The 17,956-nt window shown below is 46.1% G+C and overlaps 1 protein-coding gene across 1 annotated transcript; it reads left to right on the forward strand.

Moving 5' to 3' along the window:
- The first annotated feature begins 6,429 nt into the window (after positions 1–6,429).
- Positions 6,430–17,128, forward strand: LOC134492853 (cathepsin Z-like). Its single transcript, XM_063296993.1, has 6 exons — positions 6,430–6,590; positions 9,112–9,275; positions 10,268–10,447; positions 12,846–12,996; positions 15,273–15,435; positions 16,957–17,128. The coding sequence occupies exons 1-6, from the start codon at positions 6,451–6,453 to the stop codon at positions 17,068–17,070; spliced, it is 912 nt and encodes a 303-aa protein (XP_063153063.1). The 5' UTR covers positions 6,430–6,450; the 3' UTR covers positions 17,071–17,128.
- Positions 17,129–17,956: the final 828 nt, after the last annotated feature.

The following is a 17,956-nucleotide window of genomic DNA, read 5'->3' on the forward strand; positions in this document are numbered from 1 at the left end:
AGTTTGTATTTGGCGCGCTTTTGCTCATTCTCAGCTTTCTCTGTATTTGCATACTATTCCTTTAATAAATCAGTTATCTTTAAGCCCGAGCTTGTGAGACTGAGTATTTGGGATTAGGCAACCATTACATAAAGCTGAGAATCAATTTCAATCATATTCCGCTAGCCCCATCCAAACGTTGGATAAGAGGGAACGCTAGCGATGACCGACCATCCGCTTCGCGCGAGTGAAGGGAGCGAGGAAGAGCAGGAGGCGGCAAGGACCCGGCCCGTTCTAACTTTGAGAGCACAAAGAGCAGCACGTCGGGAGATGCGGGATGTCCAATTAGATGAGTTGCTGATATCTATGCAGGAGAGTCTGAGGAGTGAACACAAAACTGTAATGGAGAGAGCAACGGGGAGGGGGTCTCCACAACTATCCTGGGAGCCCGAAATCCCCTTGTCACCGAGGGTGGTGGTAACCAACCAACCCCTTGAAGAGCCGGTCACTCCTGCTCGTATGAAAGCACTCAAGGACAAAATGAATCTAATAGTGACAATCCTGAAGGATCTTCCCAGGGGTGCAGAGACAAGCCAGGAAGATTGGGAGGAAGAGCCATCACAGCTGGCTTACCCCAGGCCCAGCACCCTACCACCCAGGGGAAGAAGCACGATTCGAGCATCCCGTCAGGTGGGGGGGCAAGAGGCAAGACCTCCTAGGGATTGGCCACCTCTGGGGGCTCGGCGTACCCTGACGTTTATGGAGCCACCACAGCCAGCTGAGCCGGTAAGAAACTTCCCACCGTTTGGAGTGAAGTTCGATGGGGATCCCACTACACTCTCCTTCTTTATCACTAACGCTAAGCATTATATGGAGGATTGGGGCCGAAGCTTTCGTTCGGAACACGGCAAAATCAATTTTATTGCCAATAAACTGAGAGGGAGGGCAGCCGATTGGTATGTGCAACTGTGCCAAACTGAGGCAACAGAATTAGAGGACTTCGATGACTTTTTGTGGGCGCTTAAACAACATTTCGAAGACCCTCTAGCCCAAGAGACAGCCAAAAACTCCCTGAGGAAACTCTATCAAGGGTCCCTCTCAGTTGCCAATTATGCGCTCGAATTTAAAGCTTTATCAGGGAAGGTGGAAGATTGGTCCGAGCCAACTTTAATTGAAATGTTTAAGCAAGGGCTAGAACCAGAAATCCTCCGTTGGGCACTAGGAAGAGACGACCCTAAAACACTATACGGATGGATTCAGTTAGCAGGCAGCGCCGAAAATGCCCTGCAGACCTATGCCCATACTAAAGAACTAAGATAATCCCAAATTGCCAGAGGAGCGCGGACGACTGGACCTGCCAGCCGCCCCAAACCAAAAACCTGGGAAGAGGAAAGAGAACGACGGTTTTCCAAAGGTCAATGCCTGAGATGTGGAAAAGAAGGGCATCGCGCCACTTCGTGCCCTAGACAGCGTCCAGAAGAACGGCAAGCGAAACCTTCAGGGAAGTCGCCTGCCCTACCGCGGAAAATTAAAGCTGCCATCGCAGAACTCGACCCACCAGAACTACCATTCGGGGAAGAGGAGGAGGAATTGCAATTCGAACAGCCGGCGGGAAAAGGCTACCACCTGCCCTGAAGGGCGCCCTAGGGCAGGTGGAAGAAACCGGGCGTGACCAGGATTCGGTGAGTGGGAATTTCCCTACGCTGACTGTAAAAGTTAAACTAGGCTCAAAGACCAAAACTGTGGAAGTTTGGGCCATGCTTGACTCGGGCTGCTCCCGTTCCCTTATGCACCCTGATGTCGTAGCGGCTCTGGAACTGCCTACGTTCCCTTTGCCAAGACCTATGATCTTCACCCAATTGGATGGAACTATGGCGGGGGGAAAAGCAGTCACTCATTCCACAGGACTGGTGGCTTTACAAATGGGTTCCCACCAGGAAAAGCTACCATTTGTTGTAGCTCCAGTGGGGGGCCCTCTAGTGATTTTAGGTATGCCCTGGTTTGTACAACAAAATCCTTTTATCAACTGGCTACATAGGACTGTCACCTTTGCGGATGGATTTTACAAAGTACCCGAAAAGGATCTCCTAGACGACATGGAGGGTGGAGGGGTAGCGCACACCACTGTACAAACACTTCAACCCCTTGAGGGACTACCCAGTCAATATCAGGATTTAGCTGATGTGTTTGGGGAAAAGGAAGCAGATCGCTTGCCACCCCGAAAAACAGACTGTGCCATTGAGTTTTTACCTAATGTAAAGTTACCTCACCCAAAAATCTACCCCATGTCTCCCAAAGAGCTAGCCACACTAAGGGAGTTCATTGATAAAAACCTGGCTAGAGGTTTCATTGAACCTGCTAACTCCCCGGTTGGGGCTCCTGTCCTCTTTAGACCAAAAAAGGATGGCTCATTGAGGCTTTGTACCGATTTCCGCGGGCTCAATGCGGTCTCAATATTAAATAAATATCCTTTGCCCTTGATCAAAGATATGTTATCACATCTGGCCAGAGGCAAAATCTTCTCAAAATTAGATTTGAGAGAAGCCTACTTTCGTATTCGCATAAGGGAAGGGGATGAGTGGAAAACAGCGTTTAACTGTCCTCTCGGGGCTTTTCAATACAAAGTTTTACCCTTTGGGTTGTCGGGGGCGCCTGGGGTTTTTATGCAACTAATCAATGAGGTCTTGCATGACCACCTATTTAAGGGAGTACTTGTGTATTTGGATGATGTATTGATTTATACTGAAACCATGTCAGAACATAATCAATTGGTGCGTCAGGTGCTGGCTAAATTGAAAAAAGCAGAGTTGTATGCCAAACTGTCTAAATGTGCCTTCCATCAATCACGAATTGATTATCTAGGATATAGAATTTCCGCTAAGGGCATTGAAATGGACCCTGCTAAAGTGGAAGCCATTGTGGCATGGGAGCCTCCCCGTACCAGGAGACAATTACAAAGTTTCCTGGGATTCGCCAATTTCTATCGGGCATTCGCCCAAAATTTTGCCAAAATCGCCCTCCCCCTCACTGAACTGTTGAAAACTAAAGCGCAGGGGGATACACGGCATTCAAAAAACCCAGGAGCGCTCCTTAAATGGACTCCAACCTGTCAACAGGCGTTCGAAGCGCTCAAACGCATCTTCACCACTGAACCAATTTTACAACATCCAGACCCTGCCAAACCATTCGTGGTACAAGTGGATGCTTCTGATTTCTCAATCGGAGCACTCCTACTGCAATCTGACCAATCTGGCGCCTTAAAACCCTGTGCTTACCTCTCCCGCAAGTTCACCGAAACAGAGAGGCGATGGCATGTTTGGGAAAAAGAGGCTTTTGCTGTAAAAACTGCTTTAGAAACTTGGCGACACTTATTAGAAGGGACTTCAAACCCTTTCGAAGTCTGGACTGACCATAAGAACTTAGAAGCACTAAGCACCAGTCGTAAACTCAGCCCCAAACAGCTTCGCTGGGCTGAGTTTTTCAGCCGCTTTGACTTCACCCTTAAATTTATACCAGGCAAGAAAAACTTTTTAGCTGATGCGCTCTCCCGCCGGCCCCAAGATGCTGGCCCAGGGCCAACAGTCCAAGGTACTGTCTGGACCGAAAAACAATTAACTTTGGCAGCGGTGACGCGCAGTCAGACGCGAGCGCATCAAACGCAAGCTCCAGCCACCCCACCTCCCAGCCGCTCGCCGCGTTTGCCAGTTCCATCGGATTTGCAACAACAGTTGCTCCTCCACCTGAAAACTGACACTTGGTTACAGACAAATAAAAACATTGTAACCTTCACCGACGATTTTGCTTGGCGCAACGATCGTCTCTATGTGCCTGAGGCTTTGCGTAAAACAATCCTCCAGCGCTGCCACGATGACAAACTGGCTGGGCATTTTGGTTATTTAAAAACACTCCACCTCGTGCGGCGGCAATTCTGGTGGCCAACGTTGCTCAAAGACCTTAAAGCCTATGTCACAGCATGCTCTGTTTGTGCAGCAACTAAGCGCAAACCAGGCAAACCTCAGGGTCTCCTGCAACCTGTCACCACCCCATCAGTCCCCTGGCAAGACATCTCCATGTACTTTATCGTTGACCTACCCCCCAGTCAGCGAAAGACCGTCATTTGGGTGGTCAAAGACTTTTTCTCCAAACAAGCCCATTTCATTCCATGCGCTTCTATCCCCACCGCACAACAACTGGCACGCCTCTTCCTCGTTCACGTGTACCGCCTTCACGGTATCCCCGCCCGTTTGGTGAGTGACAGAGGCACACAATTTACATCACAATTTTGGCGGGCATTTTTAAAACTACTTGGCACCAAGCAAGCCCTCTCCACCGCGTGGCATCCACAGACGGACGGCTCTACAGAGGCGGTTAATTCTACACTTGAACAATATTTGCGAGCTTTTGTCAATTACCAACAGGACAACTGGGTCGACCTACTCCCTTTTGCAGAAGTCGCTTACAACAATGCCTTACATCAAAGCACTGGCCAGGTTCCCTTTAAAACTGTTTTCGGTCGGGACTTCGTCCCAATCCCTGAACTTCCTCATCCACAACCCCTACCCGCCTCCCTAACTGGCTGGGCTGACTCTCTCAAAGACTCATGGCTAAACATTCAGCAAGCTCTACTCCATGCCCAAACCACTTACAAGCATCATGCTGATGCAAAGCGCTCACCTGAACCTGCCTTTACTGTAGGGGACAAAGTCTACTTGTCAACCAAGTTCATCAAGTCACCACAGCCTTCCAAGAAACTTGGCCCTAAGTTTGTGGGTCCTTTTCCTATTGTGGCACAAATTAACCCTGTTACTTTTAAACTTGACTTGCCCCACAACCTAAAACGTTTACATCCTGTTTTCCATTGTAGTTTACTCAAGCCCTACCTGCCGTCGGACCGCTGGCATCCCCAACCCATTCCACCACCTCCTCTCATGATTGACAACCAGCAACACTTCGAGGTGACAGACATCCTGGACTCTTGCCGCCAACGCTCCACTTTACAGTACCTCGTTCGTTGGAAACATTTCCCTCATCCTGAATGGGTGGCTGCCCTTGATGTCAACTCCCCTCGTCTGGTAGCACGCTTTCACTCTGCCTACCCTAACAAACCAGCTTCCTAGCATTATTTTGCAGGGGGGGTGATATGTCATGTTCCTCATTTCAATGTTCTGTTAACATTATAACGTTTCACATGTCAACTCCTGTTCCGTGTTCATTAGCCCGTACAGGGTTTTTCCATTCCTCCGCCCTCCGTTGTTTTGGAGCCTTGAAATGTGTGTTTGGGTTTGCGCTTCTGTTCAAGGTTACTTTCCCAGGCGCGTGTAACGGTTCCTAGCACCTGGGAGGGGGTGCGCACTGACGGGTGACTGGGGCGGTACTGGCTCACAGGCAAAGCTTTAAGTTTGTATTTGGCGCGCTTTTGCTCATTCTCAGCTTTCTCTGTATTTGCATACTATTCCTTTAATAAATCAGTTATCTTTAAGCCCGAGCTTGTGAGACTGAGTATTTGGGATTAGGCAACCATTACACAAGTGTGCCCAACTACTGCACTATAAAAAGAATGGGCATGGTATATTATATTGCTCCATGCAGTCCAACCTGAAATTCCAGACACAACACTTCAGGGATTCAAGCGATTTTAAACAGTCGGTAGGACCAGGCTAAACCCGTATAGGCACAGCAGCTTTGCCCAGATTTATGCTCTGAGGCGGCTCAGCTTTACCTTTCGTAGCCAGCAGCGATACCGTATAGACTTTGTTTGGCGTTTGTGTATATTGTAATGGGCCTATTCATACTGTAGGGATCTCTGCCAATTTCAAAGGCCGCTGGCGAGTTTCGCAGCCTTCAGCTTCGCCCGCACTGCAGCCTTCAGGAGGTTAATCGGGAATTCCAGCCCGGAGCCCCGCCACGCCGCTCCGCCTCTTCGTGGAGGGCCCCTGGTCCGGGTCTGCGGCCGGCTTCAGCCCTCCGACAGCCTCCCCAAGCCCGGCGGAGGTCTCAGGTAAACGCCGGCAGGCTCTGAAAGAGCCCCGAGAGGCCCCGGGCAGCGGGCGGCACCACCGGCCCCGAAGGGGATCGCTCATCCGAGGCTCCCTCGCCCGCGCGCGGCTCCGCCTTGATCGCCCTGGGCGTGGCCCGCGACCGCCGGGTGGCCGCTCAGGTGCCTCGGGCCCCGCGTCACGAGGAACCGTGTGATTGCTCCCTCCTTCCCAACTGCTTCCCGCTTTTGCAATCCTGGGAGAACCAGTCGGCTTACCCGCGGCGAGACAAGGCAGGGCTGCTCCCCCTCCGTCCCCCGTGACGTTGCCGCCGCCCCCCCACCCCCGCCCTTTTGCTGCGCCGCTCCCCCTGCGCCAGCCCGGGGCGCGGTCCTTCGCCTCTCCGAACAAAGGAGCGGAGGTTGCGGTCCGCTCTGCGCGATCCTTTCCCAGAGCCTGTCGCAGAAGGCAGCGGCAAGCCGACCTCGCGATCACCATGGCTGGGCGCGACCTGCCCTCGCTCGCCCTCTGGCTGCTGCCGGCGCTGCTCGGGGCGTGCGTGGGCGCCGCCGGCCTGCACTTCAGAGAAGGGCAGAGCTGCTACAAGCCGCTTCCGCGCAAGCCCGCCGGCGTCCGGTAAAAGCGGCGACGCGCAATCGCGGAGGTCCGGAATGTGTCGGCGGGAAGGCAGAGAGTCTGATAGACAGGCAGGGGTAGGATGCCTGGGAGAAAGGCTCCGCTGAGCGTGCCGGAAGGCTTGACCCGGGGATTCGAGAGCTGGAAAGTAGCCTTCCCCGACCGGGAGCAAATTAGATGCGTTAGGACCACAAAGGCCAGAATTCCCAGGCAGAGAGTAGACCGGTCCGTCCGGGCATCCTCTCGCCCCCTCCCACCCCGTTTTTGCCCTCGCTTTGGGGAGCGCAGGCGGAGGGAAGCGGGGTGGGGGTGGCAGTGAATGTCGGCTGCAGTCGGTGCTTGGGCGCATCGGCTCAGCCGCCGCCGGTCAAACCAGGCTGCAGGCCTTTTCGCGGGGCGGTTGCCTTAACCCGGGGCGGTGGCTGCTTTCTAACCCGGGTTCAGGCCTTGTTGCTTGTCCCTGAAACTGCCTGGAAGCGCTCGGCAACCGTTGGGTCTCCAACTTAGAAAAGGTTAAAAAGATGGAATCCCATGTAAATCATGCTGAGTTTCTTGGCAAACCACTGATTCAAAATAAATCTGTTTATAACAGGTGGGAAAGAGACAGGGATGGTTATTGGCAGAAATGGACATTTTGCAGTTGGGTAAGGCTGGGCCTCAGAAGCATGGCACAGTGTGTTGCACACAAGAAAATGGAAAATTTGTGAAGAGTTTGAATCCCAAATTCTTTCTGTGGCATCTCAAAACTGGGAAAGTTTCCTAGCTGAAAATCTGTTCACCTTGTGCTGGTCAGTGTATGGCTGGCTGGTGGGTTCTGGGAGTTGGTCCACAGAGCTTGAAGTTGCCAAGGCTGAGAAACAGTGGTGTAGACAGTTCTGAACTGGATGGATCTGTAACAGAAGGCAGCTTCTTGCACGTTGAAGTATGAAAAAACAGTTTAAAACTTTACAGCTGTGAAGTTTACTAAGGGCCTCTCTCTGCCTCCAGTTTATAGTGCTTTCAACCCATCCTTGCCATCAGCAGAAAACTATCCCAGCCTGGAATTGGCTCTCTTGCTGTCTTTTTCAGGTCACTGTCCTCACCTGATTTCCCTCCAGCTAATAGGAAACAATTAAATACATCCTGAGGCTGTGCCCTTGGGTGATGGCTAAATATGGAGGGAAAAGCTACTTGAACACCAGGGCAGCTAAGGCTGCCTCTCATTCATGGGAACAGCTGAAGTCAACGTAATGGGGACACCACAGAAGAAAGATGTTGTCAGGATGTGTCTGGCTCTTGGTTAAGGACGGGGGGACAGTCAGTCTAAGCAGAAGAACACAGTACAGACAGAGAGTTGGAACTGGCGTCTGACCTCCAGGGATGGGGTGATATCTGGTTACATCATTTCGGCATTTGTTGATGGTGGCATTGAGCGTTTAACTCTATTTGCGGTAGTAATTTATGAGAATAGAAATAGACAAAGGGGCTTCCTAATGGATTGTTAATTCATGAGAATCATCAAGAGTGCCAACCAGCCACACCTTCCAAAGTATGTCATATATTGGCCTTCTTCAAAGAAGAGGTCCTTCCCCTCCTTCCCCAAAGAAGATCTTTCAAATGCCTTGTGTCCACCCTGCGGGCTTGGTCTCCTTGTGGATCTTTTTTTCATGAAGTATATATTTGTCCATTGTTGATCTTTCTGGGTTGCACACAGTTGATGTGCAGCACAAACCCTGACACACACAATGAGTTTGCAGCTAGTTTATACAGCTTTCCCCTCCTCCAGCTAATTAAGCTACAGTTCCTATCCTTCTCAGCCAGCATGGCTGCCGAGTGTTATGGGAGATGTAATCTGAAACATACGGAGTGAGCCCATCTGGGAATGTGGCCCCTCTCAGTTCTTCCCCTTTGCAAATTCTGATATGTCAAAAGTGTGCTGTTCCAAGATGTGCCCTGCCCTTTGGAGTTTTGCCAAAAAGGCAAGAGAAAAGATCAAAGTCCATCTTGCAACTTTAGAGAATTGTTGTGGTCATCAAAGAGTTCTGAAAAAAAGGCATCTCGTGAGGGTGTCATGTGATGGTTTCGAAAGAAGTGTTAAGGTCAGAAGAGAGATCATGCAGCTGTTGATCAAGAGAAAAATTAAAGCAAGTGGGAAGTAATAATTACACTGGTGGAAACTATCCGGTGTCTTCCCAGTGATGTGGACTACACGTTCAAGAATTGCTGGCCATTATCCACACTAGCTGGGGATGATGTAATCGAAAGTATAGGAAGTAGCTGGTCCTTTACTCTAGAGTCAAGTACCTGGTCCTTTAGATTAGAAATTAAAATTGGAAAAAGTCAGATGCAAATCTGGCAATGATGGCTGAGTCACTTCCTTTCCTAAGCTAACTCACAGAGCTGCCTATGAATCGAGTGAGGTGGGAATCATATATGCTGCTCAGACTGGCTTAGGCTCAGTTATAAATCAAAGCAAGCACTGGGAAATAACTGTCTTACCTTTGCGCACAGAGTTATTTTCTTCATTGTTCCTCCCTCAAAGAACCTACCCTCGTCCCCATGAATATTTGGATATCTCTGAGCTGCCCAAGAGCTGGGACTGGAGAAACAGAGGTGGAATTAATTATGCGAGCACCACTCGAAACCAGCACATCCCCCAGTATTGTGGATCCTGCTGGGCTCATGGTAGCACCAGTTCCCTAGCAGGTATGGGAATGCCTGCTGGTTATGCCTTCCTCTCAGCTGGTGGAGAATTACAAGAGTTACTCCCTCGTAAGGAAATGCATAGATTTTAAAAAATTCTTGGTCGCCACATCCCACCTCACCTTCTGCCTTTCAAATTACTCTGCTCCATCTTCCATTCTTTGTAGTGTGCTGAGCCTTTTAAGGTTGGGCAATGCTGTTTGAGAACTGGAGGGCTTGTCTCACTGGCACTGTCTCTGAGTTAATTGAGCAGTTCCCTGCCACCAGATGGAAGGCACAGCCTCCTTCAAATTGAGCAAAACTCTTGATAGCTTCACAGACACATCTAGATAGCTTTCTTGGCAGACGTATGGAAGCAGTCATTGCCTTCTGCTGGGATTTTCCTTCAACCCTGGTTTAGCCTACAGTCTTCTGTTGGTCTCTTACCTAAGTACTAACCAGGTTCAACATTGTTTAGGTTCTGAGCCCAGGGGTTGCCATATTAAAAAGAATGGACAATGTGAAATGGCTGTGGTAAAGGGCTGAATTGGCCAGAATGGTATTATTGAAGGGAAAATGGAAGAGCTGTTGGGATTTAAGAGGGAAGGAATTCATACAGCTACTTTTTGGAGCAAATAGCAGGTTTCTAGGATCCAATTTTTTTGTTTTTGTTTTTTTATTGGAATGCAAGTACAAAATAGTGGGTGCAAGTGGGCAAGGGAAGCAGACGATCACTTGTCTCCTGTATCCCATAAATTGGACTTGGACAATCTCTACTTCATGACTAGGTTTGTACTAAGTCATGGCTTGCTATACCATGGATTGCAAATAGACAGTGGTCTGGGTTGGCCTGACATAGTGAACCACAAACCATGGTTGAGTTCACAAAACACACTAAGCCAAAGTCAAACAAACCATATTTTGGCTTAGCATGTTGTGGGGACTCAGTCTGTGCCTTAGAAGGGTTACATTCCTAGTTTTATACATTACTTGAAAAGCTGATTTCTCTCTTTCAGATCGCATTAATATCAAGAAGAAAGGTGCCTGGCCTTCGGCATATCTCTCTGTTCAAAATGTCATTGACTGTGCCAATGCTGGATCTTGCGAAGGAGGTGACGACAGTGGAGTGTGGGAATATGCTCATGAACACGGCATCCCAGACGAAACATGCAACAATTATCAAGCTAAAGACCAAGGTGTGTATGATTAGAGCTCAAAGGCTTTGAAGTAGGCTCCAAATGAAAGGAAAGCAGTTCTAATGATCCATCATTTGTATCAGCCTTGCAATGGATCCAGATGTTTACTAGCCTACCTACCCCAACTACTGATGTGAGTCTGTGATTGTTACTTCTAATGCAGTGTCTCTCAGCCTTGGCAGCTTGAAGATGTGTGGGCTTCAACTCTCAGAATTCCCCAGACAGCCTTGCTGGCTAGGGAATTCTGGGAGTTGAAGTCCACACATCTTCAAGTTGCCAAGGTTGAGAGAGACTGTTCTAATGAATGGTAATAATGATCACCCAAATTTTGCAAAGGTCTGTGAAAATTTCAGAACATCTTCTCCAATGAGGTATTCTGCCAACGCCTTGGAATACGACTCCTGTCCTCCCTACCAAACACATTGGGCAGCTACACTAAAAGGCTTTAAAAAAATAACTATACTGTTGATGTTGGAGGATTAGCCTTGCTAATACATCCCCAAAGGTAATGACCCACAGACAGGTTGGCTATTAGCTTACAATATCCATGTTGTTCAAAGAAACCCCTTACTGATTGACTGGAGCTAGTTCCTATCCATCATAGGTAACCAGGCTGTTTACAAAACTGCCCTAAAGCACATAAAATGTTTAATGTACTTTGAGCTGGTTCATAATGAATTTAGAATGAATTCAGTAACATGACTGTACTGCGGAAAGAAATCCTGATGTTGCTCATGCTTCCCTACCACTTGATGCCCTTCTTCAGTTAGATATTGCTTAATTTGAACAAGCCATCATTTGCTGCTACACCCCAAGAGTTTTTGCTTGTCCAAGCTCAGATTGTGAGCTAACTTCAACCTGTGACTTGCAGTCCTGGTTGGACACATTGACACAAAATCATAGTTCTTACTAAAATCTTAAATGATTTGGGACCAAGATTTTAAAAAAGGCCATTTATGCCAATCCTGTTAGATGTTTTTCATGTCTTGCCTCTATGAGAGGTGCACCTTATTGGCCTCTTCTGTTGTAGCACCAGACTGTGGAATACAGGACTCCATCTTCAAGTTTCTTCTTCCAGCAGCTGTAAAAGATGATTTTTTCCACCACTAGTGTCTTCCTTTTCTTAATTTGAAATAGATTTTAATTTAGCTTCTTTGATCGTTTTGAAAGAAATGGAAATATGGGGTACGCATTTTGAGCATTTAAAAACAAATGGAAAGAAAGAACTCAAAATAAGAGGGGAGTGTGCAAAACAGGGTTGGTTGATAACACAACGTGGGTCGATTGGCTTGATAGCCATCCTGGGTAATCATCTGGAGGTGTTCAAAGCGTTAAAAAGCTCCATCCCTTTTGAATGTGTGTGGAATATCACAAGATGCATACAGAAGAAGGAGATCTTACAGTGTGACATTGCATTGTTATCTCCCCACCTCCATCCCCACCCCAGCAGATGCTTTGGTAAGTATAGAAGCTACACTTCCTTTTTTTTCTGTGTGCTCTCATACTAGAGGGTATTCTGATTTTTACTGATCTGGGCCTCATTCTAGAGGCCTCAACACCACTTCCCCTTACATAGTTTTTAGATGTTATATTGGCTACTGACTAGTAGGAGACACATGACCAATTTCATCCTCACTGAGTCTCTTCAGGCTTAGATATCCTCCATACTAGATGTTCTAGTCATTGGTACCTCCTACTAGTCAGTAGCCAATATTGCATCTAAAAGCTTTGATAATTGTTTCATGAATACTTACAGTTGCTCTTGGAAGTTTGTTACTTCCATAGTACAGAGATGTGACTATGGCTAAGAGGGGAGCAGCCAATCTTAAACCAATGACTCTTTTATAGCTGAGACAAGAATCATTCATAATTTTTCAATTCACAGAGTTTGCACTAAAAAATTGACTCTAGTCCACATTAGCCTCTTTCAGCCGTAGAATGTGCCTAGGCCTTCAGATTAGCACTGAAGGTCTAGCTCTCTTCTGATTGGTGTATCGCACATTCTTCTCTCCCGTAGCATTCCAGTTGTGGAGATCTCTCCCCAGGGAGCGTGAAGCAGGCTTCTAGCTCTTTCCCTTTTGGAAGAAATTTGATGAGGGATTTACTCTGGCAATTCTTATATGACGCAAGCCTCCTGGGCTTTTTTAAATTTTGGGGGGTTTTTTTGTTTGTTTAAAATGTCATTTTATGCCTGCAAGTTTTGTATTTTATTTTATGATTCCCATATCTCATTATTCAATGGAAATATATGGGAAGTGGAGTAGGAATAATGCAAACAAACAAGGCACTGCCCCACTGCTGAGAACCTTAATTTCATCATTTTGGGTGGCAAATGAATAATAGGCTATCTGGGAGAATTAACTACTGTTTCTGTTTATTTTATGTAATTATTTTGAAGCATGCCAGAAGTTTAACCAGTGTGGAACATGTGTTACCTTTGGGGAATGCCATGTGATAAAAAACTACACTCACTGGAAAGTTGGAGATTATGGAACTGTCAGTGGCCGAGAAAAGATGATGGCGGAAATCTATGCAAATGGACCAATCAGGTAAAGCAGCGGGCATAAGTTTGGTGCCTCAGAATGATTCATTTTTCTTTCCTTCCCAGGGGTGTGGCTAGTGAAGTCATGTGATTGGCGTGGGTATGGGTAGTGATTTTGGACCACTGGAGAAGGGGAGATGGTTTAAAGTCTTGTTTTTCAACCTTGGCAACTTTAAGATATGTGGACTTCAATTCCCATGGCTGGCTGGGGAATTCTGGAAGTTGAAGTCCACACATCTTAAAGTTGCCAGGGTTGGAAAACACAACTTTTAAAGGGAGAATGGACACCTGAAACATTTCCCCTTTACATGTCTCAAACCCTTCAGGAATAACTACCTGATTTGGAGGTGGGTTGAAAGTGGTGCAAGATGAAATGGATGCCTTAAGCTTCTACAAGTATTAAGGCATGCCTTTCACTCCTTAAACAACCACCAAGCCCAGGAATAAACAAACAGGTTTGTTTGCCCATCTCTGAAATAAAGCAGTGCAAGATTATCAAACAAGTGAATTGATGATTATGTTTTGGAAAGAGGAAGGGTTCTTTTCAAAACTCACAAATCTTTAAAAAAACACACCACAATAACAGCAATATAATACATACCTCTCAAAAGATCAAAGTTTAAAAAAAAGAATATTGAAGTACTCAGAAACTGGGCAGGTGATCAGTCCTGTAGTCCCCAGCGGCTGTTCCTACAGCCATGGCTCTTTTTCTTTCTGCTCTGAGGGTGGTGAGAAGAACCCAAGGTTGGGGCAGGGTCAACATGTGGACCCCCTCCCAACGCTGGGAAAACTTCTGCCACTGTTCTTCTCAGATGGTCTCAGCAGAGGCCAAACAGGAGAGAGTTTCATTCAGGCATCAGTGCTGGCTTGGCCCACAAAATCCATAGTTTTCCTTCCTTTTCCCTAAAATGCCTTGAGAATTGGTGAAAATGCATGCCACTTTCTTCCTGTTGCAAACAGGAGGAGTAAATCATGAAGTAAAAATGAAAAACAAGCACATTCTTCCCCTTTCCCTCGGAAGGCTTTTCACATCTGATGGGTAGCCGTGCTCTGAAAATGTCAGTTTGATTAGTTAGCTAGTCCAGGAAATGGCAGATTACAGCCAAATTTTAGTATTTTCTGATATGATCCTTCTGCTGTATGCAGACTTGTCCAGCGAGGAAATGTCACTGTCTGCTTCACTAGCCTCACTCAATGCTTGCCGTTACAATTATATTAGCCATGACTTTCTCATGACCTTCTTTGTGATGGGTTTTTCCAGTAGGCAAATATAATTTTAGCCATAAATGTTTCTGTTCTGCCAGTTTTTATTTCTTGTTGAAAACTATTTTTATATTTATATTTGTATCCTGCCTGACATGCAAATTCATCTTCAGGTGGTCTACAAGATGAAAATGATACTGAATTTAATGCAGCTGTGTAAGGAAATGATAAAAACTGATCAGTAAAATAATGCAAACCTTAATCATGAATAATGGAAAATGCCATTGCATAATTATAATGAAATGTCAAACCTAGAAAAATTTTCCTCTTGAATCTGGGTGGTTATCAGCATATGACTTTTTTCCCCAGGGGACAGTGTTCCAGGGCAAAAATACAACTGCAATAATTAAAGATCTCTTTACAGCATTAAACTTGCTCTCAAAAACAACTGGGAATTTAGAGAATTTTTCAGTTAATTTAGGTTGCAGTCCTGAACACACTTAGTCTCATGGGAACCATTAGAGCTGGAAGGAGCACATTTTTGTGCAGCTGGGAAAATCCCCACCCCAATTATTTTATTTCTTTACTTAAGTCCCTAAAGGTGGAGTCTGGAGGGGATGCTGGAATTTTGGCATGGTTTTTGGAGTGGGCTTTCTCTCTTTAAAATCCAAATATTTGAGTTTTAACATACCTCTTTTAAGACTTACTTCATTTTGTAAAGCAAAACATTGTTGTCCTCTCCTGAAAAGCAGCATTGGGACTCTGAGGGAGTTCATGGGCTGCACGTGTGGGGCTGAAAGGCCCTGTGTAGTCTCCTGGTGATGGATTGCCCACCCTTGCAGTACAGCTTATGCCTCAGTAGAAATGTACAGGATCGCACACCACCCATAGCAGGCTCAATTTCTCTCCTAGGTATATCAAATCCATGATTGGTTCACAGCTAGTATCACTGCACGTGATTTTTTAATTGAGGGCACATAGCTAATTTTAAAACTAGTTGGGAACTCTTCATTTTTGTGATATTGCACACATTTCAGCATTGTTTGTTTTGCTATCATTCTAAATTCATGTAATTTACAGCTGTGGGATCATGGCCACCCCAGGCCTGGACAGCTACACTGGAGGACTTTACACTGAATACCACCCTTCAGCTGTCATCAACCACATTGTCTCTGTTGCTGGTTGGGGCGTGGAAGATGGAACTGAATACTGGATTGTCCGAAACTCTTGGGGCGAGCCGTGGGTAAGCAGAAGCAGGGTCTTCCTTTTAAAGAAAAAACCCTGAGGGGTGTTAGAGTGCATGTTCCATTTCAGGGCAGAGGTTGGTTTTAATCCCCATAAATCAGAAAACTTCACCAAACCCTTGGTTGCTGCCTTCAGAGACCTGCAGATGTTTTCACCAAATAATAATTTTGAATGCGACAAAGGAGGAAAATGCTTAAATACATGTCAAGAAAGTAAAGACATGGATGCTTCCAATGTGGGATTGGCAACTTGACACATGTCTCTGTGAGCTCCGCGGTCGACCTGGCAACACGGACTTTTTTGGGCTCAGGCAGGATTTCTCCGGATTAAGGAGAACCCCAGGAATTACCCCATTTGTCCTCTGGATGGCTGGAAGCAGCCAAAGACTGCAAAACAGCGTTTCGCTATCGACTGGTAAGCTAGCAGCTGGGAGGCAGGGATTGCCATCATTTCCTAAGCTGTGTTGAAGCCTTAAATGGACTCAAAAGCTGCCTACCCCATTTCTAAAACCATTTTTTTCTTTTTTAATTATTAAGGAGAGGCTGTTTGCAACAAAGAAATGCAGAATCTCTTGGTGGTTTTCATTACTTTTGGAAGTTATTATTTGTTAATTTGGCTTTTTTTCCTATATTTTTTTCTCTTTTCTTTTTAAATTGTATTGTTGGATTTAAAGACTTTTGCCTGTTTACTGTTACTTTTTTCAAAGTTTGAAGGATTACAAAAGAATTACCACTTCCTTGAATTTGTGGAGCTGAGCTTTGATCTATCTGCTTTCCTGTGAGAAATGGCTTTGTTTACCTTTTGTTTTTCCACCCCCGCTGATTAACACTTTCTTTCTGAAAGACAGCCTTTTGTCTAATATCCTAAGGCACTAGAGGGTGCCACAGTTATTGGAACTGGAGTTATTGGGCAGTGCTGGAATGTAGGAACTGATTTTGTAAAGCCAGATGGTGGGTCTGTTGTGGTCAATATTACCGCTTGAGTAGGAACAGTTCCTCAGAGCTTCCCAGCTCATTATGATGATGTCAAGCACTGAAATGGAAAGGAGCCACCATGAGAGACAGCAGGAGGGCCTACTTCATCCCCTGCATTGCTTAAAGACGACCTTCAGAATGATGTGTTGTGAAGGGGCTGTAGTCCCTGTCCTCACAGACACCAGGCCTCCTCAAAACCATGCCGGTAGGGTGCTGGCCAAGGAGAGCTATGCAATTCAGATGCAGCAAAGCAGTGGTCTTGAGCAAGGGAGGCGCACAGGAGGTGCTGTCTTGGTCCCAGTTCATCTGGATATTCCAGTTTAACATCCAAAGTGGCTGCTTCAGACATGGAACAGCGGGGCAGATCCTGCACCACTGCATTGTTGGCCCGTTGCATTTTTTTGCTACTGGATCTGCTTGGTTGTTTCCCCCCCCACGTACATGCACAATCAAGGCTTAAATAGCATTTTTTTGAGCAAAGCTGTAAGATAAGAACATGGGTTGAGCCAGAATTCTTTGTGATGTGGCTATATTTGTAATTCCAGGGTGAACGAGGATGGCTGCGCATTGTGACAAGTACATATAAAGGTGGGAGAGGAGCAGACTATAACTTGGGTGTTGAAGAACGGTGTACATATGGAGACCCAATTCTTCCTTGAAACGGTGCTGTTTGGAGTGCAATAACTTTTTCTGCCAGTTTCTTTTATTTTTGAAGGGGAAAATAGCTTTTCTGCACGATCAACCAACAACATATGAACTGGTAACTAAACCGAATCTTCAATCTCTGTTATAATTTTTTCATTCAAGATTTTGCATAAAATATCAAAATGAATTTACTGATTGTGCTGAGAAAACCTTGTACTGTTTTTCAAATGGAAGTGAGCTTGATTTAAACAATTTTATAATAAATATGCAAACAATGTTTAATTTTTAAAATATGTAACATTTGGGGCAGATTTCTTAAATTATTTTATATTAAAACGTGTCTGAAATGAATATGGATGCCAAATTTCTTCCCTATGTGGTGAATGGACAGACTAAACCAGTGTTTCTCAACCTTGCAAATTTTAAGATGTGTGGACTTCAACTCCCAGAATTCCCCAGCCAGCCAGCCTGGCCGAGGAATTCTGGGAGTTGAAGTCCACACATCTTAAAGTTGCTAAGGTTGAGAAACACTGGACTAAACCATAGGCTGACATGGCAGGGAAAGATTGGCTAGGTTGCCTGCACATTGTCTTTGATAGATGAGGATTTCTTCCTGAAATCTTTGTAATAAAATTGTTCTGTAAAAGAAAAAAAAATATGATTGATTATATTGGTTGATCTTTTAATCTAAACAGAGACTTCCGGTCACCCTTTAATGGGCTACTGAGCAGTAATAAATCTGTGTTGAAGTGCTGATGTTCTAAGGTTCTAACAAAAGACCTTAGGGCTATGGATGTACGTCAGATACAGCAGCGTCTAGAAGTCAAGTGATAAAGGCCAGACATCGTGCTCAGAAGTGCAACCAAAGCACTGTTCGGGCGAAATGTTCCCATGTACAAT

The sequence above is a fragment of the Candoia aspera genome, chromosome 3 (genome assembly GCF_035149785.1).
Source record: "Candoia aspera isolate rCanAsp1 chromosome 3, rCanAsp1.hap2, whole genome shotgun sequence".
In the NCBI taxonomy this organism is placed as follows: Eukaryota; Metazoa; Chordata; class Lepidosauria; order Squamata; family Boidae; genus Candoia; species Candoia aspera.